The 25423-nt window shown below is 35.9% G+C and overlaps 1 protein-coding gene across 2 annotated transcripts in view; it reads left to right on the top strand.

The window, feature by feature from the left end:
* Positions 1-1424: 1424 nt before the first annotated feature.
* Positions 1425-25423, top strand: part of LOC150086402 (mitotic spindle assembly checkpoint protein MAD1-like) — a 67222-nt gene continuing 43223 nt past the window's right edge. For both annotated transcript variants that reach the window (XM_090371358.1, XM_090371359.1), the window contains exons 1-6: positions 1425-1802; positions 10053-10213; positions 17753-17935; positions 19095-19147; positions 23337-23408; positions 24851-24929. In XM_090371358.1, coding sequence (XP_090227484.1) covers positions 1562-1802; positions 10053-10213; positions 17753-17935; positions 19095-19147; positions 23337-23408; positions 24851-24929 — 789 coding nt within the window. In that variant the 5' untranslated portion in view covers positions 1425-1561. The remainder of the gene's footprint in view (positions 1803-10052; positions 10214-17752; positions 17936-19094; positions 19148-23336; positions 23409-24850; positions 24930-25423) is intronic.

Below are 25423 nucleotides of genomic sequence, written 5' to 3'. Positions count from 1 at the left end.
ATCCATACACTAGGTGCATGTCTGCCAGCTCAGAGTTCGTATATCGATGCTGGCAGACATGCACCTAGTGTATGGATTAGCAGAGGGCAATGGACGAGCCACTCCACGAATTTATGGAGAACTCTTCTCAGACAGACATGTACCGGACCACCGTTTGTTTGCGCGTGTGCATCAAAATTTGTGCGATTATGGGTCATTTAGAGGTAACAGGAGTAGTGCGGGTAGGCCACATTCGACGCGAACTCCCGCCATGGAAGAAAGTGTGTTGAATGCCGTCCAGAATAATCCTACTACCAGCACACGTGCCGTTGCCTCTGCCTCTGCCTTAGGAGTGTCTCGTTGCAGTGTACAGCGTGTCTGGCACGACGATTCCTTACACCCCTTTCATCTCTAAAGGGTTCAGTTATTGCTCCTCCAAGATCATCCTGCATGTATGGGTTTTGCGCAGTGGTTTTTTCAAGAAAGTATTCAAGACTTGAATTTTCCAGCCTATGTTTTGTTCACGGATGAGGCTTATTTCACTCAGGAAGGCTTATTCAATCAGCACAATGCTCATGTGTGGGCTCACGACAACCCACACGGTGTGCGCCCCCCATGCGGCACAACATCGTTTCGCAATAAATGTGTGAGCAGGTATGGTCTGTGATTGCTTAGTCGGCCCATACCTGTTACCATCCCGCATGAACTCCGCTAAATATCGGATCTTTCTTGAACAAGTTCTACCAGGGTTACTTGACGATGTTCCAGCAAATGTGAGATGTAACATTTGGTTTCAACTTGACGGGACGCCTGCCCATTATGGAAAGTGTGTTCGTGACCATTTGAACAGGCGTTTTGGGCGTGGATGGATTAGCCGTGGTGGACCCGTTGCCTGGCCCCCACGCTCACCTGATTTATCGAGCCTTGATTTCTTTATGTGGGCCCTCAAATCTATCGTGTATGAATCGCCTGTGGAGACGGAAATGGATGTCGTGGCGAGACTCGTCTGCGCTGCTGCTACTGTCAAAGAAACTCCAGGTATGTTCGACCGTGTCCGCCAATCCATGCTGCGTCGGTGTCACGCATGCATCGCTTCTCATGGTGGAACCTTCGAGCATCTGTTGTAACATCATGAAATGCATCCATCTCGTACTCCATTGTTAATATTATGTCAAATAAATGTTTGCCACTAATTACTGTCTTGTGTCATTTCTGCTTTTTGTGCCTCTGCTACTACTTTCCCGTGACGTTTCCGGTTATGGGTTCCTATGCGATTCACATTCCTTTAGATGTTACCTACGTCCCCTAAACGTTTGTACCAATATTTTTGAGACACCCTGTATAACGGTGTACAAAAATAAATAAATGACTTAATTTACTGCCAGGTTTCATTTTATGATACTAGGGGGACATTGTGCGATTTTCGCCGGTTGTTTTAACGATGTCCGTTAGTGCTATTTTTCTGAGAAAATGTAGTATTATTTTGATGTTATTGGTATATCTTTCGTTCATTTCTCCCACGACTACTGCATTTCGAGTGATAATCAAGTGAGTTGTATAAAAAAAAACTACCTCGAGCATAATGACAACTCCAGGAGAAAATACAGACGTGTGGCGTATGATGCGCAATTATCAAGACATTATACAAACACCATTTTCTGTTCGAAGTAATCTTTCTCCTGTTTCTGGTGCTTGCTTGAGTCCGGATTCTTCAATGACATTGAAAAGGAGTTTTGGAAGCATTGTAGCTCAATTAAATTTCAGCAATTCGGATTCACTCACTCAGGAACAAACCAGTGGAAATAATGGCGTAGCGGAGGTTGGTAAGTGGTATCCCGGGCAGCTTTTATTTCTCTTAAAAATAAAGATAATGTCGATAGTAATTCATTTTTGCTCATAATATATAGGAAATCAGATTGCTAACTAACTCTGTAAATGCAATGTACACATAAATAAATAGAATCTGGAAGCACTGACCGCATTAATGTAGTAGCGTAGTCGTCGACTCCCGGGGGCAACATGTTTTCCTGGTGGTCTCAGACAGTTTAAATTCTATACAGTGGGACCAACTGATGGTGTTAAAGCTAGTCTGTAATCAAATCACAAAATAGGTTAGGCAAGTGAAGGGAAATTACGAGAAATCTTTGGCAAAGGATGCAAAGAAAAACAGCAATGACTTCTTTACTTATGTAAACTCTAGAAGGAAGGGGATGAATCAGATTAGTCCATTTGATATTGATGGTTCGACTGTTGACGATCTTGCTTAGGTAGCTGACAAACTAGATGAGTATTTTGTATCTACATTCACACGTGAGGAATTCTGTAGAGAAGTGGAGGTCAAACTGTAATAGGAAACTAAATGACTTTGTAATAACTGAGAGGAAAGTGGAGGAGAAATTGTTGAAGTTGCATAGGCTTGCTTTCTTGCATCGTATGCCTCTACTAATGCTAAGTTAAACATAAAGGCACCTGGAGTGGATAGGATCTATCCAGTTATGTTAAGCGAGGCAGGAAGTAAGTAAGCAAACCATTAGCTATATTTATGAGAGCATCCTTGGATTGAGGGGGAGGTTCCACAGACTGGAGAAGTGCAAGTGTATCCCCAGTTCAGAAAGGGAGATCAAAGAGTGACATGAGTAATTACAGACCTGTTAGTTTAACTTCTGTTTCTGGGAAAGTAATGGAGGAACTGGTTAAAGAAGCAGTGCTGGATCATCTAGACAAGACTGAAGTTATAGTTCAGATACAGCATTGGTTTTGGTAAAAGGAAATCTTGCCTGACCAATTTGATTGTATACTGCAATGTGGTCACAAAGAAACTGGATGCAGAAATTAATTTTGATATCATATACTTGGATTTCAGAAATCTTTTGATACTGTTGCACATAAAAGGCTGCTGTACAAATATACAGTTGCCTTATGCAGTTCTGAACACTATAACTCAGTTGTAACCCCACATTTGGAATACTGTGTTCAGGTATGGAGACTGAAAAAAAGACCTTCTTGAAAGGGTCCAAAGATGAGTAACTTGAATGGTGATTTTGACAGAAGGATGACTGTATGAGGAAAGAAGGCCTGACATAGCTGAGTGGTCAGGAGTGTGAGTGCAATAGCACGCACTCTGAGTGGACCGGGGTTCAAGCCCGTGGCTGCTAAATATGATTAATTGTATGAGGAAAGACTCCGATTATGTGGGTTACAAAGCTTGGCAACCAAGCACTGCAGAGGTGACCTGATTGAGATTTGCAAGGCTCCAAGAGGGATTAGTAAAACGAATAAAGGTGGAATTCTTACTATTGTTAAGAATTCCAGAACTAGGGGTCATAAATTCAAATTACAGGGCTTGAGGTTTAGATTAGATTATAGAAGTTTTCTTTTGGCCATCAAGTCATTGATTTCTGGAACAAGTTGCTCTCACAGGTGGTTGAGGCTGACACTTTGAATAAATTCAAAGGTCAACTGGATAGTTACCTGTGGAGGAGGGAAGCATATAATTTTTGTTTTCCTTATCTACTTATTTTGTTTTTTTTTTCAGTGCAGCAAAAGCCTGTGGCTTCCTTGCACTATATGGCAAAATACTATTACTATTTTCCTTGCAGTTCACATATTATTCATTCATTTATTCGTCTTGTTAGATATGTATACACAGTAGCCCCTGTTGGTCGGGTAGCAGTTGGTCCTGAAAACTATGGATCTTAAATATTTTTGTAGTAGTGGTGGGGCACAGTTATATCAAAAACTGGAAGTTGGTGAAATAATTAAATAATAAATAAAAGCAGATTACTCTCCATGTAGGTTTCAGTACTCATTTCCCAATTACTAGTGCAAATATATAACTAAAATTATATAACTATATAAATTACTAAATTACATTGTTATAATTGCTATCCTTCGACACCATGTGAAAATTAGCCAGGTACATATCCTGAAGGCATTATTTCACAATGGCTATGTTTCTCATGCAAGGTTTATATAGTTTTTTTATCCAACAAAAGTAAACCAATTATGGATCAGTGCAGTTTACAGATACAATATACTGCAGTGTTAGTGCACTGCCACTTCGAACTTTAGCTACATTGGCATAGAAAGAAAATAAGCAAAAAAAATATTTAACATTCTATTGCTATTGTGGCACCTGGCAAGATGCCACTTTAAAATTTTTCTCTTATTTTTTTAAATTGTAAATTAAATAAAATCCTCCTATGTACTTTTGCTTACAGTATTCTCCAACTGGTTATACAGTATTTTCTTTTTTTTATTTTGCTATACTGTGAATTACAGGACAGTTTTTTGTGTGGTGTTTTAACGGATGCCAGGTGAGCAAAAGCACCTACCTTTCTTCCAGGCCTGTGTTCTGCATCCGGTGTGCCGTGAACTTTGCTGAAGCTGTAATGACTCTGCTGATACCTATAAATAATACTATATGTATTATAATTAGAAATCGACAACTGAGAACTTTTACTTATTGTAAGAAATTAACTGTACATTATTTACTCCCAGTTATAGTTTTTATACATGTTTGTAATGCTGCTCATTGATATTTTTCACAATACGCCATTATTACTGAAACACAATGTTGTATGTGTGGGACAGTAAATTATTTTTCGTGTGGTATCCAACATTTGCTTTCTAAAGTTATTTGTGCATTTGCCCTAATATATCTCATTTTGTCGCTGTGCTGACTGAAATAAGATGCCGCTTGTTAAATTTAGATACTTACGTGCTGTTCCTTAAAAGTGTAATGATTAACAAAACATTCCCATCTTTTATTATTTTATTGGCTTGTTTTGATATTTGTCTCTGTTTGTCCGTGCTGCTTCAAATTTATTACTTTGTTCCTGTGCCGGTGCACCCACCCTTTGTTATAAGACTATATTTTAAAGCGATAGATGTGTCCCTCCCTCTGTTCGAAGAGTATTGGTCTCGCTTCTATTACTTTCTGACTATTTCAGAGTGCAGCTGAAATAGTCAGAAAACTGTGATCGTGAGCCATAACATTGTTGATTTTCTTTTTTTTAACAATGAACAAGTTCCTGGTAAGGAGTATTCTGACCAAGAGTGCAAGTACTGAAATTGCGAAATCCGAAAAAAAGAAACAAAAATTAGTGTGCAAATAGTATAGGGATAATTATTTGTCTTTTGGATTTTCTGGTATGGTGATAAAACATTCCCAACCCCCGAGTGTCTCATGTGCGGAGAAAAACTGAGCAGCATCTCCGTAGCCAGGTGGGCAGGAGCAGCAATGCGAAGCACATGCTTCTTGATCAGACCGGGGTTCAAGCCCATGATCCACCAAATATGAAGGATGTGGAAAGGTCAGGGAATGACCACCGCATATCCCCAGAGCAATATGGCCTTGGTTGCTAATGCTCCTAAAAACCAAACAACAAACAAACAAACAACAACAACAAACAAAAACTGAGCAATGCTGCTATGGTTCCCAGTAAACTGAAATGGAATTTTTGGATATGGCAAACACATGGCAAGAACATACTCAGCTGTTTCACAGAAGTGGCCTTGACAGTGCCACCCTCCCCTCATACACACTACTTGGACTCCGTGCAGTCACTATCTGGCAGAGTAGAGGCAACATGATTATACACTAGCTGATCTGGAAGCCTTCTAGAGCATTACTATTGGTTCTGTCTGGTGTACTACTTAACGGCCAGCCTGCAAAAACACCAGTTTAGAGCTCTACCTTCAAAATATAAGGAAGATTTGATCTCACCATGATGTCTATCATAACATCAAAAGACATCAATCACACTGCATGATGGAAGAGATGGGAAGGTTGTTGCTGCTTTGCTCTGCAGACTAAACATGGGTTCCATCACTTCAAGCCTCTACTAAGCAAAGTGGTGGTATTGCACCAGTTGATCTGGTGTTATTTACTACCTAAAATACTACCTTACTACCTAGAATACCACCAGAGTTATCTACTACCTAGTATTGCCTGGTAAACAGAGAGGTGGCATTCCTCCATGTACTGTGGGCTTTTGCTGGTTTGCACTTGGGTGGCCACCTCTATGCACGGTGCTGTATTTCAGGATTTGCACATGGGTGTTGTACCAAGGGTTACTAACAGCCCAACATTGTGAAGGTGCAAGCAGCAGATTTGGCTGTCACAGACCAGCCGGACTTTGCTGAAATTAGGTCCAATTGTTGTGATCATCACCCAAATAGCAGTTCCATCAGCATTTTAGACTCCCAGGTAGCAATCCAGCTTGACATACCTGAGATTGTCTGTGACAGCTTCAAGGACCATGTATGTTAAATTTATATTTATATGCATAAATATAAATAAATATACAGGGTGGGGAGAAAACTGACTACTGTACCCTTGTTGGAGGATAATAGGCAAGTACTAGTTTTTTATGGCCAAACTTAAAATTTAAAAATTTAAAAAAATTAATGGTATGGGTCAAAAGTGAATATCATACTAGAGGAATATGAAAATTCATACTGATATAATTCTAATAGATACCTAAATTTATAAGCTTTACTGTTTTTGGTGTTTGGAATACACTAATGCACCAGCTAAAGGGTTAAATTGAAAGAAAGGATGGTTGCAGTATGTTTAAACAAATTATTAGAAGAGATGGGTAAACAAAGTGGGTAAATTTTTTTTTTTTTTTTTTTTTTTTCCAAATCCTGTATATAAGGCTTGTTTCATTGCATGATTTTATCATACTTTGGGATTGCTAGGGATTGAACAGTTTATTATTAAGTATTTCAGAAGCTGTGCATCATAAAAAAGATTGCATAGAAAATGAGAAGGCAGACAGATAGAAAAGAAACTTCTAATTATGAGTGGATGCTCTGTACTCTCGAGATCAGCAGCCTTTCAGAGATGGTGGGCTACATGTCACTACAGCATAGTAATCTATCAAATTGGTTAGTCAAGCCTACTCCTTAACAAATCCATGCAGTGACTGCTGTATAATTGCATTCCTGACCATATGGTTCGGCATTACTTCTTTAACCAGTGACTCCATTATTTTCTGTGGAACAGACATTAAGCTAACATGTCTGTAATTACTTGTCACTTTTGATCCCCTTTATGAATTGGGGAGAGGATGGTGTTGTATGGAGGGGAGGAGAGGATGGTGTTCTCAACTTCCTGAATGGTTTCTCCTCATTCATTCAGTTTACCTCTGAGGTGGAAATAGATAGTACCTTGCCTTTTATTGATGTGTTGGTTTGTAGGGAGGCCCAGAGTAAAAACAAGAGTGTGGAGGAAACCTATGTGCCGGGGATAATACACTCATTACAATGTGGCACAAGCCAACAATCATAAGAATAGTGTAATTAGGGCCAGATTGGATAAGGCTGAGTCCCACTGAAGCACCTCTGAAGGTAGAATGGAGGAGATTAAATGTGTCACAGCAGATCTCTGAAAATGTGGCTATCCCCAGAAGATCTTGGACAAACATATTCAAGAAGCCGAACATGGGCAAAGAGTGTTCTCACCTGCTGCATACATTTCCTACTATCCTGACTTAACAGAGTATATCTCTAGAATATTATTCACCTGTCAGATGTGCTGTGTGCAGTTACTGGGGTGGGGATGGGGTGGAGATTATAAATAGCCATGTCAAAGGTAAATGATCCTGTACATATTGATGGTACGAGTAGGGTTATATACAAGAACAAATGTCCAGATTGTGGGAGTGTTTTGTTGAAGAGACAGAATGCAGGTTTAAAGATCATATGGGGGAACATATTAATGCAATATAGACCACAGACTGGGAAATCTGCTGTGGTTGAACACTTCTGGGAGGAGAACTACCAAATTTCTCCAAGAAATGCTGTCATCATTGATTATTTCAGAACTGGAAATGGCTTGAGTGCTTGTGGATTTGTTCTTCGGAACATAATACCATCAATAGGGACAGGAGAGTCTGTATTCATCCCCTCTTTAAAACTGTAATCTTCGGACAGGATGAGAACAGTTCCACCTGGCACACTCCCGAGCCATTTCTGGTCTTCGTGTATGTGTGGAGGATAATTCCCATGCTCTTATAGTAACACATGCCGTAATCCTGCTGATGTTATATGAGGATGTGCCGTAGCAGTCAAGTTTCATTGATAAAGGACGGAGTTGCCTTTGAAAGCTACAGTGTTGTTTTTTTTGCTTGTATTGCTTTCAATTTGTAATAATTCATGTATTTTAATTTTATATACTTTAATTCTATCTATCATTTTATCACTTTTAACTATACAGTGATCATTGTGTTTTAATTTTAAATCAAAAATTTTATCCTGTTTTATTTCATTATTTTATTTTTATTCTATTTTAATTTATGCTAATATAGTTTGCAGTTGGCATATTCAATTGCAGTTATTATGAGTTAGATTTCCCAACTCCAGAGGCCTAGTTGATGAATTTTTATTAAGGTTTCTAGCAGATGTCTTTCCCACTTAGTTTAGTATCTTTTTGCTTACATCAAGTCTTCAGGTCTTAGTATTTGTAAAACTGTGAAAGGAAGTAGGCTTATTTAGCACCAATCAAAAGTAATAAATTGTAACAATAAAAAATTAAAATAATTAAAAATAAATTAATTTAAAATAATAAATAAAATAAAATTAAAAAGGAATTAACGAGTGCTACTTCACTCGTTTGATTTACCTTTTCTTTCAAGTATTTAACCAATGCCCCTTTAAATTTAGATAAATTTCAAATTCCCTAAGGGTAGTAAGAGTTTATTCCAACAGTCAATCACTCTGCAACTAAAGAAAATTTTTCAGATGTCTAATCTACAATTATATCCTTGCGATTTAAATTTGGCTTCTTGTATATGCCATATGACTAAGCATAAAAATTCCCTCAGTATTTCGTTTACTCAAACTTTGCAGGGCCTTAAACAGCTTAATCAGGTCATCCCACAGATGCTGAGTTTCCAAACACTTTAGCTTACAGAACTTGTTGCTGTTTCTGTATACCATTTCTAACAGGTCCACATTCCAAAGTGGGATCTTCAAGCCTGGCATACAACTTTCAAGATGCAGCCTAGCCATTGCTTTATATAATAGAATAATCACTTTATCTCTTTTGGCAAAATTCCTATTTACTTTTTACAGAAGAATTACTTACTCTGAAATTCATTCTCTTATCTACAATCTTGGATTTGGTGGTATGTGTAGCCGAGTGGTCAGGAGCGGGAGTGCAGTAGCACACGCTCTTTGAGTAGACCGGGGTTCAAGCCCCTGACTGCTGAATACGGTCGATCTGCCAACCCGCACTGGACCAGCGTGGCAGATTATGGTCCATTCCCCTCAGCATGAATTGTTGAGGAGGCTTCCATCCTGCAGTGGGTTGATAATGGCTGCACTTTACTTTTTTTTTTTTTTTTACTCTAGGATTATTGCTACCCATTTGCAAACCTTGCATTTTCTGTTGTTAAACCTCAGTTGCTATTTCTCAGCCCAAATAATTTATTTAAATCTTGGAAGTAGCATACCCTGATTGATTACTCATTAACTAACCTGCCCACATTCGTATCATTGTTAGACTTGGACATTAAACTCGAAATACCTATATCACTCAGGTGCTGCATCAACATTTCTTGTGTTGGTGTAGCACCTGAGGTTCCCCTGTTTTCTGCAGGAGTGGCTATTTATAACTGCTCTGTCTCCTACTGTTTTCTTACACTTCGTAACTTCTAGTATGCTCAAGATTTTTTGTGCAGCTTGTACAATGAAGATTTAATAGGAGGAGTTCTAGAAAAAATAAATAAAAATAAAGAAATTCAGAAATTGTACTGAACTTTTGCCACAAACTTAGTTACATCTAACTATAATACATATTTAGTTTTTTTAGCACCACTAAAATTTGCTATCTTTGTTAAAATCATACTATGCCATAGGGGGTAACTAATGGAAACAAACTAATTTAAAGATGGCATCCAAATTGTAAAAGTATTTATTTTTTGTTTCATAATTATAAATATTTATAAGTCTTTAAAGTTATAAAGTAACTTTTGAATTACATTATAGTATTCAAGAAAGTATTGTTTTATGTAAGAGAAATAGTATTAAAGATATTGGGAAAATATATATTTTTAACATTACAGCATCATTGAAAAGAAAATTGGTGACTACTGAAGCAGAATTACAACATGCCAAAGCAATGGTTACTGCCAATGAAGCCTTAATTAGTTCTTTAGAACCAAATAACAAACGAATTTGTCTGGAGTTGGAAAAAGAGTTAGAAATATTAAAGCAAAAACATGAGGTAGGAGGACAAAACTTTTAGAGAATGGAAGTTTAGGTTTCATATTGTATATAATCAGTTAAATCATTTTATTAATTAAATAAGTGAGAGTTATAGTAATTTACTATGCATGTTGTTAATTGTCAAATTAATTGTTTATTTTTAAATAAACTTTGTACACTTTTCTGCATTCAGTTTTGGTCATGAAGAAATCTTTGCTCCCACCAAAGGGAAAGGACCAAGTTTTCAACCTTAAGTCATGGGTTTATGTTCGACTGACACAAATGCTGTTATCCTTCTTTTTAAATTGAATAGCATTACCAGAAAGTGAACCACTATACATTTAAAAATCTGAGATGCAGCCCAAGCAGCTGTTTTGAAGCTGTCTTCTTCAGTTCATGAGAAGTCATGAACTGAAGAAGGGAATTATGAATTTTTCACTTAGACAAAATACATTGTTCACAGTTTACCATATGTATATGCTATGAACTAAAAAATATCTTAGTAGCATTGGAGTACAGTAAAAAAATTGAATAGCACCAAGGTGAGCTTTCCACCCTTCATGATCAGCTTTAATGCATACATTTAAGCTTTAATACTGATCCTTGAAGCTGTCATAGACATTCTCTCAGGTATGACAAGCTAGGGCTTGCTGCCTGCCAGTCTTAAATGCTGATGGAACTGATATTCAGGTGACACTTCAGTCGAGTGGATTGAATTTTGGCAATGTCCAGTCATTCTGCGACAACCAAATCCTTTGTTTGTACCTTCAGGATGGTGGAATTGTCAGTAACCATGGATATAACTCCCATATGCAAGTCCTGAAATGTGGTGCCTAGTATACCAGAGGTGACCATCCAGGTGTGAACCAACAAAAACAGGGGTAGAGGTGTGGCATCTGCACAACACAGGAATGCCTCCCCCCACTTTGTGTTAACAGGCAACATTAGCAGGTAAATGAGTTAACTGGTGCAGTACCATCACTTTGCTTATTGGAGGCTTGAAGTGGTGAAACCCAAGTTTAGTCACCAGAGCTTTTTTTTTTTATTTTTAGTTGTTGGTGCATCGGCTTCTGTGGCCATAATGCACCTTTAAAGGTTTTTGCATTTTTACTCTGATCCAGGCCCAAAGTGGGATTCGAACCCGCAACCTTTGGGTTGCCAGGCAGACGATTTACCCACCTGGCTAGCCCGGTCAGCAGTCACCAGAGCAAAGCTTTGGTAACCCTTCCATCATGCAGCATGATTGATGTCTTTTGATGATTTTCTTATGGTATGCATCATAGCGAGATCCAATCTTCCTTGAATTTTGAGGGAACAGCTTTAAATTGGTGTTCTCAGGCCAGCTGCTAGGTAATCAAGGAGTTCAAAATGTTGGTAACTCTCTAGGAAGCATCTGAATCAGTTAATTTATAAGCTCTCTGCCAGATAGTGACTGGAGGGAGTCCAAGTAGTATGTATGCACGGAACATTGTCGAGGCCACGTTATTGGCATTAGTAAAGGCATATGATGCAAGAAAGCAAGCTTATACAGCATCAGCCAAAAAAAAAAAAAAAAAAAAGAAAACCTTTTCATTTCACCCATCCACTCGCTCCAAATGTTTGTCTAGTTCTGCCTTGAATCTATTTAAGCTGTCAACTTCTACAACGACAGACAGAAGTTTATTCCAGCAATCAACCACCTGCTGGTTAAAGGCAAACTTCCACACATCTGTCCTACAACTGTCTTTCCTCAATTTGAATTTATGCCCTCTCAGGCGAGAGGGCATATATTCTGAGCAAGAGGAAGAATCCCGTCAGCATTGAGCATGCTCAAACCATTCAAGGCCTTATACACCTCAATCAGATCACCTCGCAGGTGCCTAGTCTCCAGACACTGTGATTTGCAAAACTTAAGCCCTTCTTCGTAAGAGCAACCAACTCCTTGGTTGCTCTTATCATCGTCTATATCAGGTTGCTCTTATCATCGTATATATCAAGGTGTATATCAGCATATATCAAGGAGTTCAGTATATTTTTGCTGAGTACACCAAATCCAAAAATTATGAATAGTTAAACTAATAGAACAAACTTATCTGAGAAAAGGTCTAAACTTCGCAAACACTTTATTTCACAAATATATGTGGTCTCAGTTCCAATCTCAATGATGTCCATTTCCACTTACAGTCTGTAAAGCCAGCACTTACTTTTTTCTGACAGAACCCCAATTATCGGTTGATTCAACCACTGCTCATCTTAGTTGTCCTGATTATTTGCAGTACACTACTTTTTCACTTCAAAGGTGGTACTTTTGCATATGTCCACTCTGATATTCCCTGTCTGAGACTTAATAATTTATAATCTCCTCTTAGAGGGGAACAGGCATTTTGTGCGTTATCAGACACTCGGTCTAAAACACTGATGGATCCAATATCTTTCTATTTCAGAAGATTTAGAAGAAGTCTGGTTGGCTTGCCTCCCTAAAATCCACTCATGCACACCTTCTCGATGGTAAGCCCTGTTATGTCACTTAGATGGCAACAAATGTGTAGAGTGGTTCTCTTCAAGATACCTGGTCAGCATGAAGAGGAAAAGACCAAACCCTCCAGCACATGACAGCACGACGAAACAAATGACCTTCATTCCCCAGTGGCTTTCGCTCCCCCTCTTACAACAGCGAGAGGATCAGAGTGGAAGCAGAGGGTGCTAAGAATCTCTGGGTACGACCAGGCTGCCATGCACGGAAATTGAACTTGGCCTCTTATAACGTACGATCACTCATCGGTGAAGACAGGATATTAGAGCTGGAAAAGGAATTAGAAAATGTGAATTGGAATATCATCGGTTTGGCTGAAACAAGAAGAAGAAATGAATCACTTATAAGTTTATCAAGTGAAAATCTGCTGAACACCAATGGAAACAGTGAAAGGAGCGAAGGTAGACTTGGCTTTATGGTCCATTAAGATACAAAAAAATAACATTTTGGAATTCAAAAGCACATCACCAAGGGTGTCAAGACTAGTACTCAGGATTTCTAAGAGGTACAAGCTAAAGGTTATAATGATTTATGCACCAACATTGAGCCATGATGATAAAGAGGTTGAAGAAATGTACACCAAAATTGAGTCTTCTAGATGAGCAGAAAACCCACTACACTATCATTATGGGGACTTCAATGCTAAGGTTGGAAAGAGACAAAATAGCACAGAAAGGGGAACGATAAGAAATTTGGAATTGGTGAAAGTTGTTATTTCATTTTTAGGAGCATTAGCAACTAAGGCCATATTGATCCGGGGATATGTGGTGGTCATCGCGCATCCTCCGTATTTGGTGGTTACGGGCTTGAACCCTGGTCTAATCAAGAAGCGTGTGCTATGCACTGCTGCTTCTGCCCACCTGGCTACAGAGGTGCGGAATTGGTGAAAGAGGTGAATGACTTTAAAATTTGCAGAATCTTGAGGAATGTCAGTAATGAACACTTTTTTTCAAGAAAAAGGTGTACAGAAAGTAGACATGGAAGAGCCCAAATGGATTAACAACTAATGAAATTGACTTCATCCTCACTAACAAAAGATATATCATGAATGATGTTACCGTAATGAACAAGGTAAATGTTGGAAGTGATCACAGAATGGTAAGATGCACACATGATATAATGTAAGAAAAGAAAGGAAAAAACTTACTCGAGTAAATAATACGAAGGTCTTTCAGATAACAAAAGAGGAGAAAAAGCAGTATGTACTGGAACTTCAGAACAAGTTTGAGCTTTGCAGACTACTCAGAACCAAGATATCAATGAGGAATATTACAACTTTCTGAAAGTGATAAAGTTCAAGAAATCTATAGGTAAAAATAAATCCGATGAAAAAAAAAATTAGTCAAGAAACACTTGTTGTGATGTACTGAAGACGACAAATGAAGAGCAAGATAAACACTGACAAGAAGAAAATTGAGTATACTGAGTTATGCAAAGCCATTAGAAAGAGATTCAGAGAGATATAAGAAGATTTAACGCAAGAAAGGTAGAACAAGCATTAAGGGAAAACAAAGGATTTAAATCAGCAGCCATGAGCAGTTATACAGAAAGACAAATGATACTGAAACTGAAGAATAGCAATTGTGTACTTATAAATAGCAGAGAAGGCATAATTAAAATAGCAGAAGACTACTATAGAGAATTATACAAGGAGTGAGGGAATGATGCCAGCAGTGGGGAAGATGGATCGCAAATTAGTAACACATGCGACATACCCGATATCCTTTCTGATGAGGTAGAACATGCATTGAAGAAAATGAAGAATCAGAAAACCCCGGGGGAGATGAAGTTACTGTAGAGCTGTTAAAATTGGGAGGAAGAGACTTAACACAAAAACTGGCAAGACTCTTCACAAAACACATTAGAAAAGGTGCAACGCCTAAGGAGTGGAATAATGCAATCATAGTTTTGCTGCATAAGAAAGGAGATAAATCAGAAATTGGAAATTATAGACCAATTAGCTTGTTATTCCACATCTACAAGTTGTTCACAAGGGTCATTATTAACAGGTTAGAAAGCATACTTGATGAGAATCAACCGAAAGAGCAAGCTGGCTTTAGGACAGGATTCTCAACTATGGATCACCTTCACGTAATATCACAACCAATGGAGAAAGCAAATGAATATAAAACACCATTGTGCTTGGCATTTGTGGATTATGAAAAGGCTTTTGACTCCATACAGCATAAGGCAATGCTCTGGGCACTGGAAAGACAAGGCATAAATACCCCATATATTATGATTTTGAAGAAAATATATCAGAATGCTATCTCCTTTATTAGACTAGACAAAGATGGTAGCAAATTTAAATTTGAGAAAGGAGTTCAATAAGGAGACTCTATCTCCGAAGTTGTTTACTGCTGCCCTTGAGGAAGCTTTCAGAAGATTAGACTGGTCGCAGAAAGGAGTCAATGTGAATGGAGAGTACCTAAACCATTTACGATTTGCAGATGATATTGTGGTCATAAGCCATGATCCCAAAGAATTAGAGGAAAATATTAATCAGTTATTAGCATTAGTAGAGGCATATGATGCAAGAAAGCAAGCTTATGCAGCATCAGCCAAAAAAAAAAAAAAATGTAAGGATTTTGGACTAAAGATGAATATGGCTAAAAGAAAAGTAATGATGAACAAGTATGCCACAGAAAGGGATATAATGATTGGAGGAGCAGTAATTGAAAAGGTGGAGTCATATACTTATCTGGGACAAGTCATTAGCTTTAATAATGATAAATGGCTGGAAGTCAAGAGAAGAATAAATTTTGGATGGATAGCATTCAGCAAATATAGTCACATACTGAGGGGCGATATCCCAATTTGTCTGAAACGTAAAATAATGAACAAAAGTATACGCCCCACCATGTTAGACCGGGGTTCGAGCCCGTGACCACCATATATCCCTGGAGCAATATGGACTTAGTTGCTAATGCTCCTAAAAACCAAATAAGAAACAATTCCCCACCATGACGTATGGAAGTGAAACTTGGGCACTCACCAAAAGAATGGAAGAGAAGCTGAGAACTACATAGCAAAGAATGGAACGAATTATATTGGGAATCAGACTGTTAGATAAGAAGAGAAACACATGGAATAGGCAGCAAACACAAGTAAAGGACATTCTTATCAAAACTAAAGAACTAAAATGGTCTTGGGCAGGACACATAGCTCGAAGACATGATTGACATATGGACTAAGAAAATAAAACAGAATGGTACCCAAGAGGAGCTAGAAGAAAACCTGGAAGATGACGGAGATGGATAGATGAAATTCATGAGTTTGTGGGTAGTAAATGGATGGCCATTGCACAAAACAGAAGGAACTGGAAAGTTACTGGAGAGGCCTTCATCCTGCAGTGGATTGAAAATGGCTGATGATGATGAATCTCCTCTTTTCAATCTTCTTTGACTTAAAAAAAATCTCTCTACTGTATTCTGTAAAATTCATTTGTTGCTCCCATTGGTCTACCAACTCCATAATCACTTGGAACTCTTTGACTTCTTTTCTCTGAAACAACTTTCTCTAGTTCAGCTTTCCTAATAGTGGTGTAATTTTCCTTGCCGATTTTAATGTCCACAACTCAAGCTGGCTTCTGTTTTCTCATGTGGACCCAGATGGTTATGATGCTGAGGATTTTGCAATTAATAATGCCTCACACAGATTGTTCATTTACCTACCAGAATATCCTAACCACGCAGCCAACGCTTGTTTTTTCTCACAAACAACCATTACAGGTACACAGTTGAAGTGAGTGGTTCTCTGGGCACCTCAAATCACAACTTAGTTTTGATCCCTTCTTCCTTAGAGCCTTGTGTTGTTTGATATTGCAAGATGCAAAATGGGATGACCTGTAAGATTTCTATTCTTTTCCTCAGATGGATTAATTATTTTAAATCTTCTGATGTCATTGTTTGCTTAGGTCACGTCAGTGAAATTATTCTTGTAAGGATGAAATCATTTATTCCGTACTCCACCTTAAAATCTCATCCTTTATCTAAACCTTGATTTTCTAATAAGGTTTTTCAAGGTAAGAACGTTGCATATCACAATTAGCTTGCATCCCAATCTCCAGGTTCATTTTCTGTCCACATCAAAGCTCATAACAATTGTAAAGCAGGTATTAACCAGTCCAAACTAGATATAAAACAGCCAAAGCTGTTTGCTGCAACCTTTGCCCATCTCCCACCTCCGTTAAAACCTGATGGCTCTATTGCTATCTCTACTAAAGATAAAACTGACCAGCTTGCATCTTATTTTTTTCTAACTCTCGTGTTGACAACCTTGATAAACTACCTCCTACCATTCCCAGTACACTCTACTCTCTGTCTCCTGTGGTCTTCTCTCAAAAGGATTTCAGAAGAATCTTTATGCCAGGAAAGCTCCAAATCCTGATGGTATTTCTTTACTTGCTCTGAAATTCTGTGCCCTGCTGCTTCCATTAAATCTTTATTTTAAATGATAAAGCCAACCAGGTATCACTTGCAGTCAAATTCCACTACCATGGAATACAGTAATGTGGTTGTAGTCTATCTTGAAAACTTTGACCTTATACTGTTAAGTATATAAATTTGACTTTGATTCTCCTGAAATACAAACATTTTTTTTTTAACTATTGAAGAAGCAGAGAATCAAAATTGTTTGTGGTAAACATGCAAAAGTAAACTGTGAACTGAATTTATACTTTATTAATCATTTTCAGTGAAAATTGTGTTCATATAATATAGTCAAAAGGTTGGGGAACATGCCATTATTTTTAGACAGTTTGTTCAATCATTACTGGAATATTATTTAATTAAATATATCAGAAATTTTGAAATATATATTACATGATAAAATTGTCAGCTTTTAATATTTATAGTCTTACTATAGGTACATCCCAGGTAATAGTCATATAAGTCATGCTGTTTTGTTCAGGTTTTCTTTGAAGAACCAATTTTTTTTATACTTCATTTCAATACAAAAAATTGTGTGGTTATTGTTCATGTAAAAGGTGATATATTCATGTGGAAGCTTATTATTAATTTCACTTTTTTTTTTTTAAACAATTAGATTGAAAAACAGCATGTGACAGAGTTAAGAAGACAACTAAAATTTCATGTAAATAAAGAAAAGGACCTATCACAACAACTACTGGAGAGTAAAGCACAGCTTGACAGTGATCGTGCTTCATGTGAATTGAAGCTGCGGGCAACTCAGAAGAATCATGATCAGTACAGAAACAAAATGGAAGAGGTAACAACACATTAAACATGAAAAAGCAATTGATCCTTTGTTAATAAATGAATAATTTTTTTTTTGCTTAATTTTAGTCCAGTTTTTAGAGTGTATAATGTGACTTTAATTAGTTGCTGCAGAATGACTGTTTTGAAATATATATTACATGTTTCCCCCCCTACACACACACACACACACACACACACACACACACACACACACACACACACACACACACACACACACACACCGGTAATTTGAATGAAGGATAAACTATGCTGCATTGTACATTAGAAATAATTTGCATATAATTTAGGAAATAACTGTTTTATATTATGATTTCTGTTTTGAAATCTTCATTGATAATTTAGCAAAATAAAAATTAAATTGAATATTAGTTAAACACACACTTGTGGTTAAACCATCCTTCTACCCTCTTTTCAAATAAACCTTATCTTGCTGTCTATTTCTATAAGAAGTGCATGCAAGTGCTACAGTTATCAGTAGGTTGGTTTTTTTTTACAGGCATGAAGCGCAATTTAGAACATTAAGCTCTGTATCTGTCAAAAAAAGACTGAAGAGGGAAAAAAAAAGAGTCAATTAAATACTATATTATTTCATCAATTTCTGTTTGACTTATAAACAAAAATATGTGAATTTCAAAATGCAGAATCCACAGTAAGTGTTGAAATAAAAACAATCCATCTTCCCCCCCCCCTCCCCATTATACCAGTTAGCTTTCTGGTTTAGAATAATTTCAAGTTATTTTAAATTGTCAGATTGATTTTTCTTATGTTTAAGAATTCTACACAGTTAAGTAAAATTAACTCTTGCACTACATTGATGTATAGGTTCTGTGGTCCTCCTCCATCTTATTGAGTACCATATTGTACTGAACTGTATATTAATCTCATTATGGTACTGAAAATATTGAGTTTCAGTTACATTTTTGTTGATCATAAGGCATTAATAATTTAGCTGAATACTGTTCATCATATCAGATTAGTATTTTTGCCAAATCTATTGTCTTAATTTGACCACCATTGTAATCATGTACTTTTGTCCTTAAAAATTGAAATGTTAGATATTTTTAAGTTTATACTTAAAAATATCTAACATCGCTCTTTCTTTGTCAGTCTACTAATTTTGCTAATAATCTTTTATATATATTTTGCAGATGCAGTCAGAAAAAGAAAAAACTATAAAGAACCTAGAAAAGGAAACAGCAAGGTATTTTTCTTTTCTTTTGTTTTTTCTATTTTTTTTAATTATAATTTTTGTTTTATACACACACACATACACAGTGGAACTTCTCTATTACTTCTATTTAACGAATTTCTCTATATTACGAATTTTTTTGCAAAACATTGCACCTTGAAACGAAATTACATATAAAATTAACCCCATATAGCGAATTGTTAGTCTTTCTATAACGAATTTTTAAAAAAATTAGCAAAAGCATTTTTGAAGATTTTCAAGCATTTGCTGCTAAACAGATGCTCAAATGTGCGACAGTAAACAGCTGCTGAAATTCGGAGAAAGTAAACAAATGTAAGATTTTCTTTGAGAATCAGACAATTTTTTAATTGTACTGTGCAGATGAAAATTACCGATATTTTTTATTATTTTTGTATTTGAAAAACATAACTTATTTAAATTATGTAAACATAATTTAAATAAGTTATGTTTTTCAAATAAATACATTAAAAATAAATGTTGATTCATTTTCTAATTAGATAATTTCAGTAAAAAAAAATATTCTCTGTATAACAAATTTTTTTTCTAGATTTATCGAATTCGTTATAGAGAAGTTTCACTGTGTGTGTATATATATATATATATATATGTATGTATGTATGTATGTATATATATATGTATAAGGTAGATAATAGAGAGGACCAGAATGCATAATGAGCGACCAAACGTGAATTGGAGTAAGAGGAAAACACTGAAAGATATGGTAAGAATAAAAAAAAAAGTACTTAATGCTGAAAAACTTATGAATGTTCTTAAGGGTCAACAATCGAACTCACAGGAAAGACAGCAAGAAGTAGGGCCTCTGTTTCTGACATGAAATATATGTAAACACGAGATAGTATAGGCAAAGCAATTTGAATTTAGCAGTGACGGGAGTTAGGCCTAATGGTAGAGATAAGCACGTGAGAGATGTATGTATGACTGAAGTATGACAGAAATGTATGCATGACTGACCCGGCAGAAGAGCAAGGCAGAGAGGAAAGTTAAAATTAAAAGGTAAGTGGAAATCAGATATAACTTACTGAATCCGAAGTGGTATGCAGTCAGGGGAAACTATCAGCACTGATAGTTTCCCCTGAATGAAGTCAAGAGGGTTATTGTATCTGCTTAAGTATATTTATAGTTGCTGTATACTATGACGACCCCACGTGTTGAAATTCGGAGACAGTAAAATTAAATTAAATTACGAAAAATATGTGTGTTGAGAATATGCAATTAAACATATGAAGTACAACATCCCAGGATAGAAAGAAATAATAATTTTTCGAAGTAGCAGACATTAGTTGCTAAACTTTGTGTAGATGAGAAAAGTATGTTATAGCAGAAAAATAGCATCTTGATATTGCGTCTAATGGCTCACAAGAAATAAAAAATAGAGGAATAGGAAAGAAAATGGAATAAGAGGGATATAGTTTGGCTCAGGCATTCCGGGGTTCCTTTTCCCATTCCTATAGTAGGACCCTGAACATAGTTCTGGGAGTGTACTTCATATGTTTAATTCAGTTATGTAGGGAATAAAATGAAATTACATTCAAAAATAATAATATAATTAAAATTAAGATATATAAAGTTTATGCTCCTTAGTGGTAGCCATCAGTGGGTACATGTTTTCTAGACTGTCTAGAAATACAGTCTAGAAAACATGAACCCCCCATGTACCTACATGTACAAAACATGTACTTAAAATATATAAACTTTATATATTTTAATTTTATTATTTTTATTATTCTTTTTGAATTTAATTTAATTTTATCCCCCACATAACTGACTTAAACATATGAAGTACACTCCCAGAACTGTATTCAGGGTCCTACTATAGGAACAGGAAAAGCAACCCCAGACTGCCCGACAAAGTAATACTAATATTTGCTACTTTGAAAGTCCATTATTTCTTTCTATCCTGGGATAGAAACTTTTAATTCCATATTAGTAACACATATATTTTTCATAATTTAGTTTAATTTAATTTTGTCTGGATTTCGACACATGGGGTCATCATGGTATACAGTAACTATAAATATACTTGAGCAGCTACAATAACTCTTTTGGCTTCATACCTCTACAGTTCTGATAGTTTCCCCTGGCTGCATACCACTGATTCAGTAAGTTATATTTGATTTCCACTTACCTTTTGATTTTTTAATTTTACTCTCTGCTTTCCACCTCTTGTCAGGTCAGCCATGAAATATACGTACATCTCTCCTGTGCTTATCTCTACCATTAGGTCTAATTACCATTAAATTCAAATTGCCTTGCCGATACTATGACCTATGACATGCTTATGTATATTTCATGTCAGAAACAGAGTCCCTACTTATTGCTGTCTTTCCTATGATTTCAGTGGTTGACACCTTGACAAAGGCATTGAAATCATAAGTTTTTCCAGCATTAAATACTTTTATTCTTCTCATATCTTTTAGTGTTTTCCTTAGCCCCAATTCACGTTTAGTAGCTCATTACCTATCTACCTTATATATCCATTATGGTCATTGGGTTCCTTCTACCACTATATGCAGTGTCCCTAGTCAATAATCCTATTACTATATTTTAATATTCCTCTCCAACCACACACACATACACACACACACACACACACACACACACACACACACACACACACACACACACACACACACACACACACACACACACACACACACACACACAAAGGGCTATCGAGATAAGTAGTAGCAGTTTCAGATGCCTATATTTTTTGAGTTATTGGACTGGCATTGGTGAGTTTGGTGTTATTAAACATGCAAATGTGGAACTTTATTAGAAGTTAGTGATTCATTCCAGTGGAAAAACTCTGTAAGCAGGTTTATCAAACTGACAGTTTTGTTACAGGGCAGCATGAGTTTAAAGTGAGATTTAATTGTTTGAAAGCTCCAGAAAGATGAACAATTTCAAGGTTAGTAAAGTATTGAACATTTTCTGGTTCTGTGGTAGAGACAATAAGAAATATGTTGATAGAGAGAAATCCGTGAGGATACCTGAAAATGCATTGTACAGTAAGCGGTTATTCACAACCCAAGGAAATCTATGAAACAGTTTTGGTTCCAGCTGGGTTTAAAGTTTTATTTGAATGATAAATTCCCTTAACTTATGTGTTTAATGACATCAAACTTTCCAGTGCCAGCACAATAATCAACATTATATTTTGTTTACAAAAACCATAGTAAAGCATAGAAAACAGTGCTCATTCTTTTTTAGTATGCTTAACATGATTCTAGACTCCACCAGCAGACCTGTGTCTGCTGGTGGAGTCTAGAATCACAGACCAAAAATGGCCAAACTCAGCATAAATTGTCTTGCTGCTAATTGTCTGTTTCGGTGAAAATAATAATGGCATGTGTTTACTAAAAAAACAATGTAAATAATTGCATTGCTTTAGAGATTAGAAAAGCATTGCTTGACTTCTGATGGTGTTATATTACAGAAATTAATTATCAATGAATTTAATATGAATAAATCTTCAAATATGAGTGCTATAGTTGCTCACTAGTATTGTTTTTCAAAAATGTATTTCTTAGATAGGAGGCTAATTGTTCACTGTAATCTAGTCTTTCCTCTGCTTTTTTTTCATATTATATTCATTTTTGGAGAGTTCCTCTCTGTTTATTATGGTTTATAAGTGCTTATTTTGTCCAAACGTTATTGAATAAATTACAGGCTATTTTACAATAAAACTATTAACTCTTTAAAATAGAATAATTAAATAAAACATACTAATCTAAAATAATGAAATATGCTATGATAATTGTAAAAAATTTTATAATAAAAGATTTGATTCTAGAATTTAATTTTAAAATATACTACTAAAAGCAAAAATAAAATATGATTTGGAGATTTCTAAAGCTGCATGCTTTCCTTGTTGGAATAATACTTATGCTAGATAGGAAGCTACATTTTTACAAGGATCATGATGCTGGTGGCCTACCAAACTTTTGAGCTACTCACTGTCTATCATGATATTTGTTCCTGTGTATGTTAGTGATGCCATGGCATCATAAAAATTGTGTGCATGTTATCAGTTGTTAATTTTCTAACCTGTGTAGTGAGTTATTAAAAAATAATTAAATTGTGTAACAATTTGAGCTGAGAAGGTGGTCTTCATTTCTGATAATTAAGTTTTCTCACCCATGAAATTTTTTTTCTTTAGATTAACAACTGACCTCAACATCCTTCAAGAGGATAAGAAACAAGCACAGAATCATATAGATATATTAATGAAGTAAGTATTGGTTAGTTTTGCCAAAAAAAAAAAAAAAAAATTCCATTCATATTTACTTCCTTATCTAGGAACTATGGGGCTATATTGCTACTTCATTCAAGACCTCACATTGTATACATTTTAAACAACACTAATTCGCAGTCTTAAGCTAAGTAAAAAATAAATTATGTTTATTGCTGCCAAGTACGATACACAGTACTAAAAACCATACTCTTTGTGGTGATGACCAGGAGTTTCCTCATGGGTAGCACAGTTAGTAGGATCGGTTATGGGTCTTTTTCGCAACATGGCTGAGTTAGTCGGTCTCAGGAGTGGGTAGCATCATTTTTCTCCCTGAAATTCTAGGTTTTTTGTCCAGCTAAACAGAAAATCGACCTCAGAACATGCACAATTTAGAGACAGTATACACTTAGCAACATGGCCTTAGTTGCCAATGCTAAAAAACCCAACAACAACATGACCAGGAGTTAATAATTAGTAATTATTTATTCATCATTGAAATCTATTATAAAGAGGAAGAAACCTTCCACCCAATGGTATCCCCACTGTAATAATACAAATCACTTATTCCGGATTATTTTGCCGGTTGTAATGTCGAAAGGATAAAAATAAACATCAATTTCAGCTCATTTTTATCCAAAAATGGATAAAATGCATAAATTAACAGACTTGTAAAGAAAGTACTCTTGGAAAACTGATTCCATAAAAATATGTTTGTAGCTCTATGTTTTTATCTTATAAAACTATCAGGTGAGTTAAATGAAAATGAGAATTAATTTTTTACTAATAATTTATACTTTTCTCGAAAAAAAATTCACAGTTAATGTACTTATCCCATCTCTACACTAGATTTTTTAAATCCTGCTCATAAAAGTCATTTAGTTGCTATTTATACTAGAGTTGAAATAGCAATTTCTTCACTTCATTATCCATGTAGAATAGCCATTCTGCCAGATAATTTTTCAGTCTTCCAAAATTAGATAATGGTGTAGGAAGGATCTGCCTACACCATCACCTAATTTCCTAAAAGAAGAAATATTTTTCTTCTCTCCAGGGCTTTTCTTCCACTAAATGATACAATGTTGCTAGCTTGGATGCAGCCATCACTGTGAACACCATATTGTCTCTTTCGGTGTGCATTGTTTCCTGTGTGTAAGAATATTTTATATTCTTATATAAAAATATCAAAATAATATATATTTTATATTGAATAGGATAGCCAGTGTGTCCTGTTGTTCACTAAAAGCATTAGTACCATCCCTAAATTTACACCAATAGTAGCATATCATTTAAATTTATAAAAATGAAATTTCATTTTTATTTTACTTGCACATGTATTTTTGTGAGGCTAGCATATAATATTATCAAACTAGTATTCTGCATTTTGTACAACTTATTTTTGTATATTTGAAAGTGAAAAATTACACAAAAAAATTTTTAAGACAGGTCCAGAGATATAAAACAACAGTGGCTTCAGAAATGCTTCAAAAGCAACTGCAAGATGCCCAGAAAAAAATAAAGGTAGGCAAGCATATAATTCTTATAGATGTGATATAATTGATGATAATATATATTTTGTATTGAGTAGTACATCACCTTTCATCAGTTTACCTTAAATCAGTTTAGATTTAGTTTTCATAAGCTGAGGACTATAAATCTTCTCTAGACCACAGACTGCTTATTTTTTTCTCTGCCTATTTCCAGCAAGGAAATCAGCCGAATCCTTACCTTGCTGAATCCTGAATATTTCTATTCAGTAGGAGAAGTGGGAGATGAAAGTCATTCTTTATTATCATGTATCTTGAACTATGGATAAAGTGCACTTTGCTACATTTAACAGGGAATTAATTAATTCTTTGGTACACACAGCAAAGAATTGAGCGTTACATTATGATTTCTCTCTCAAAATCTTTGAGAGAGAATAAACAAAACAAAAAATTAAAATGGATAAACTTGCATGCTTGCCATCAGTCATGCCTACAGTTCTGCAGTGAAGCAGAGTTTGCTACACATGC

Source organism: Mastigoproctus giganteus, chromosome 4, assembly GCF_048544385.1.
Source record: "Mastigoproctus giganteus isolate SK-2022 chromosome 4, ASM4854438v1, whole genome shotgun sequence".
Taxonomy (NCBI): domain Eukaryota; kingdom Metazoa; phylum Arthropoda; class Arachnida; order Uropygi; family Thelyphonidae; genus Mastigoproctus; species Mastigoproctus giganteus.
The sequence above is the reverse complement of the archived record's forward strand: the minus strand, read 5'-3'. Positions and strand labels throughout refer to the sequence as shown.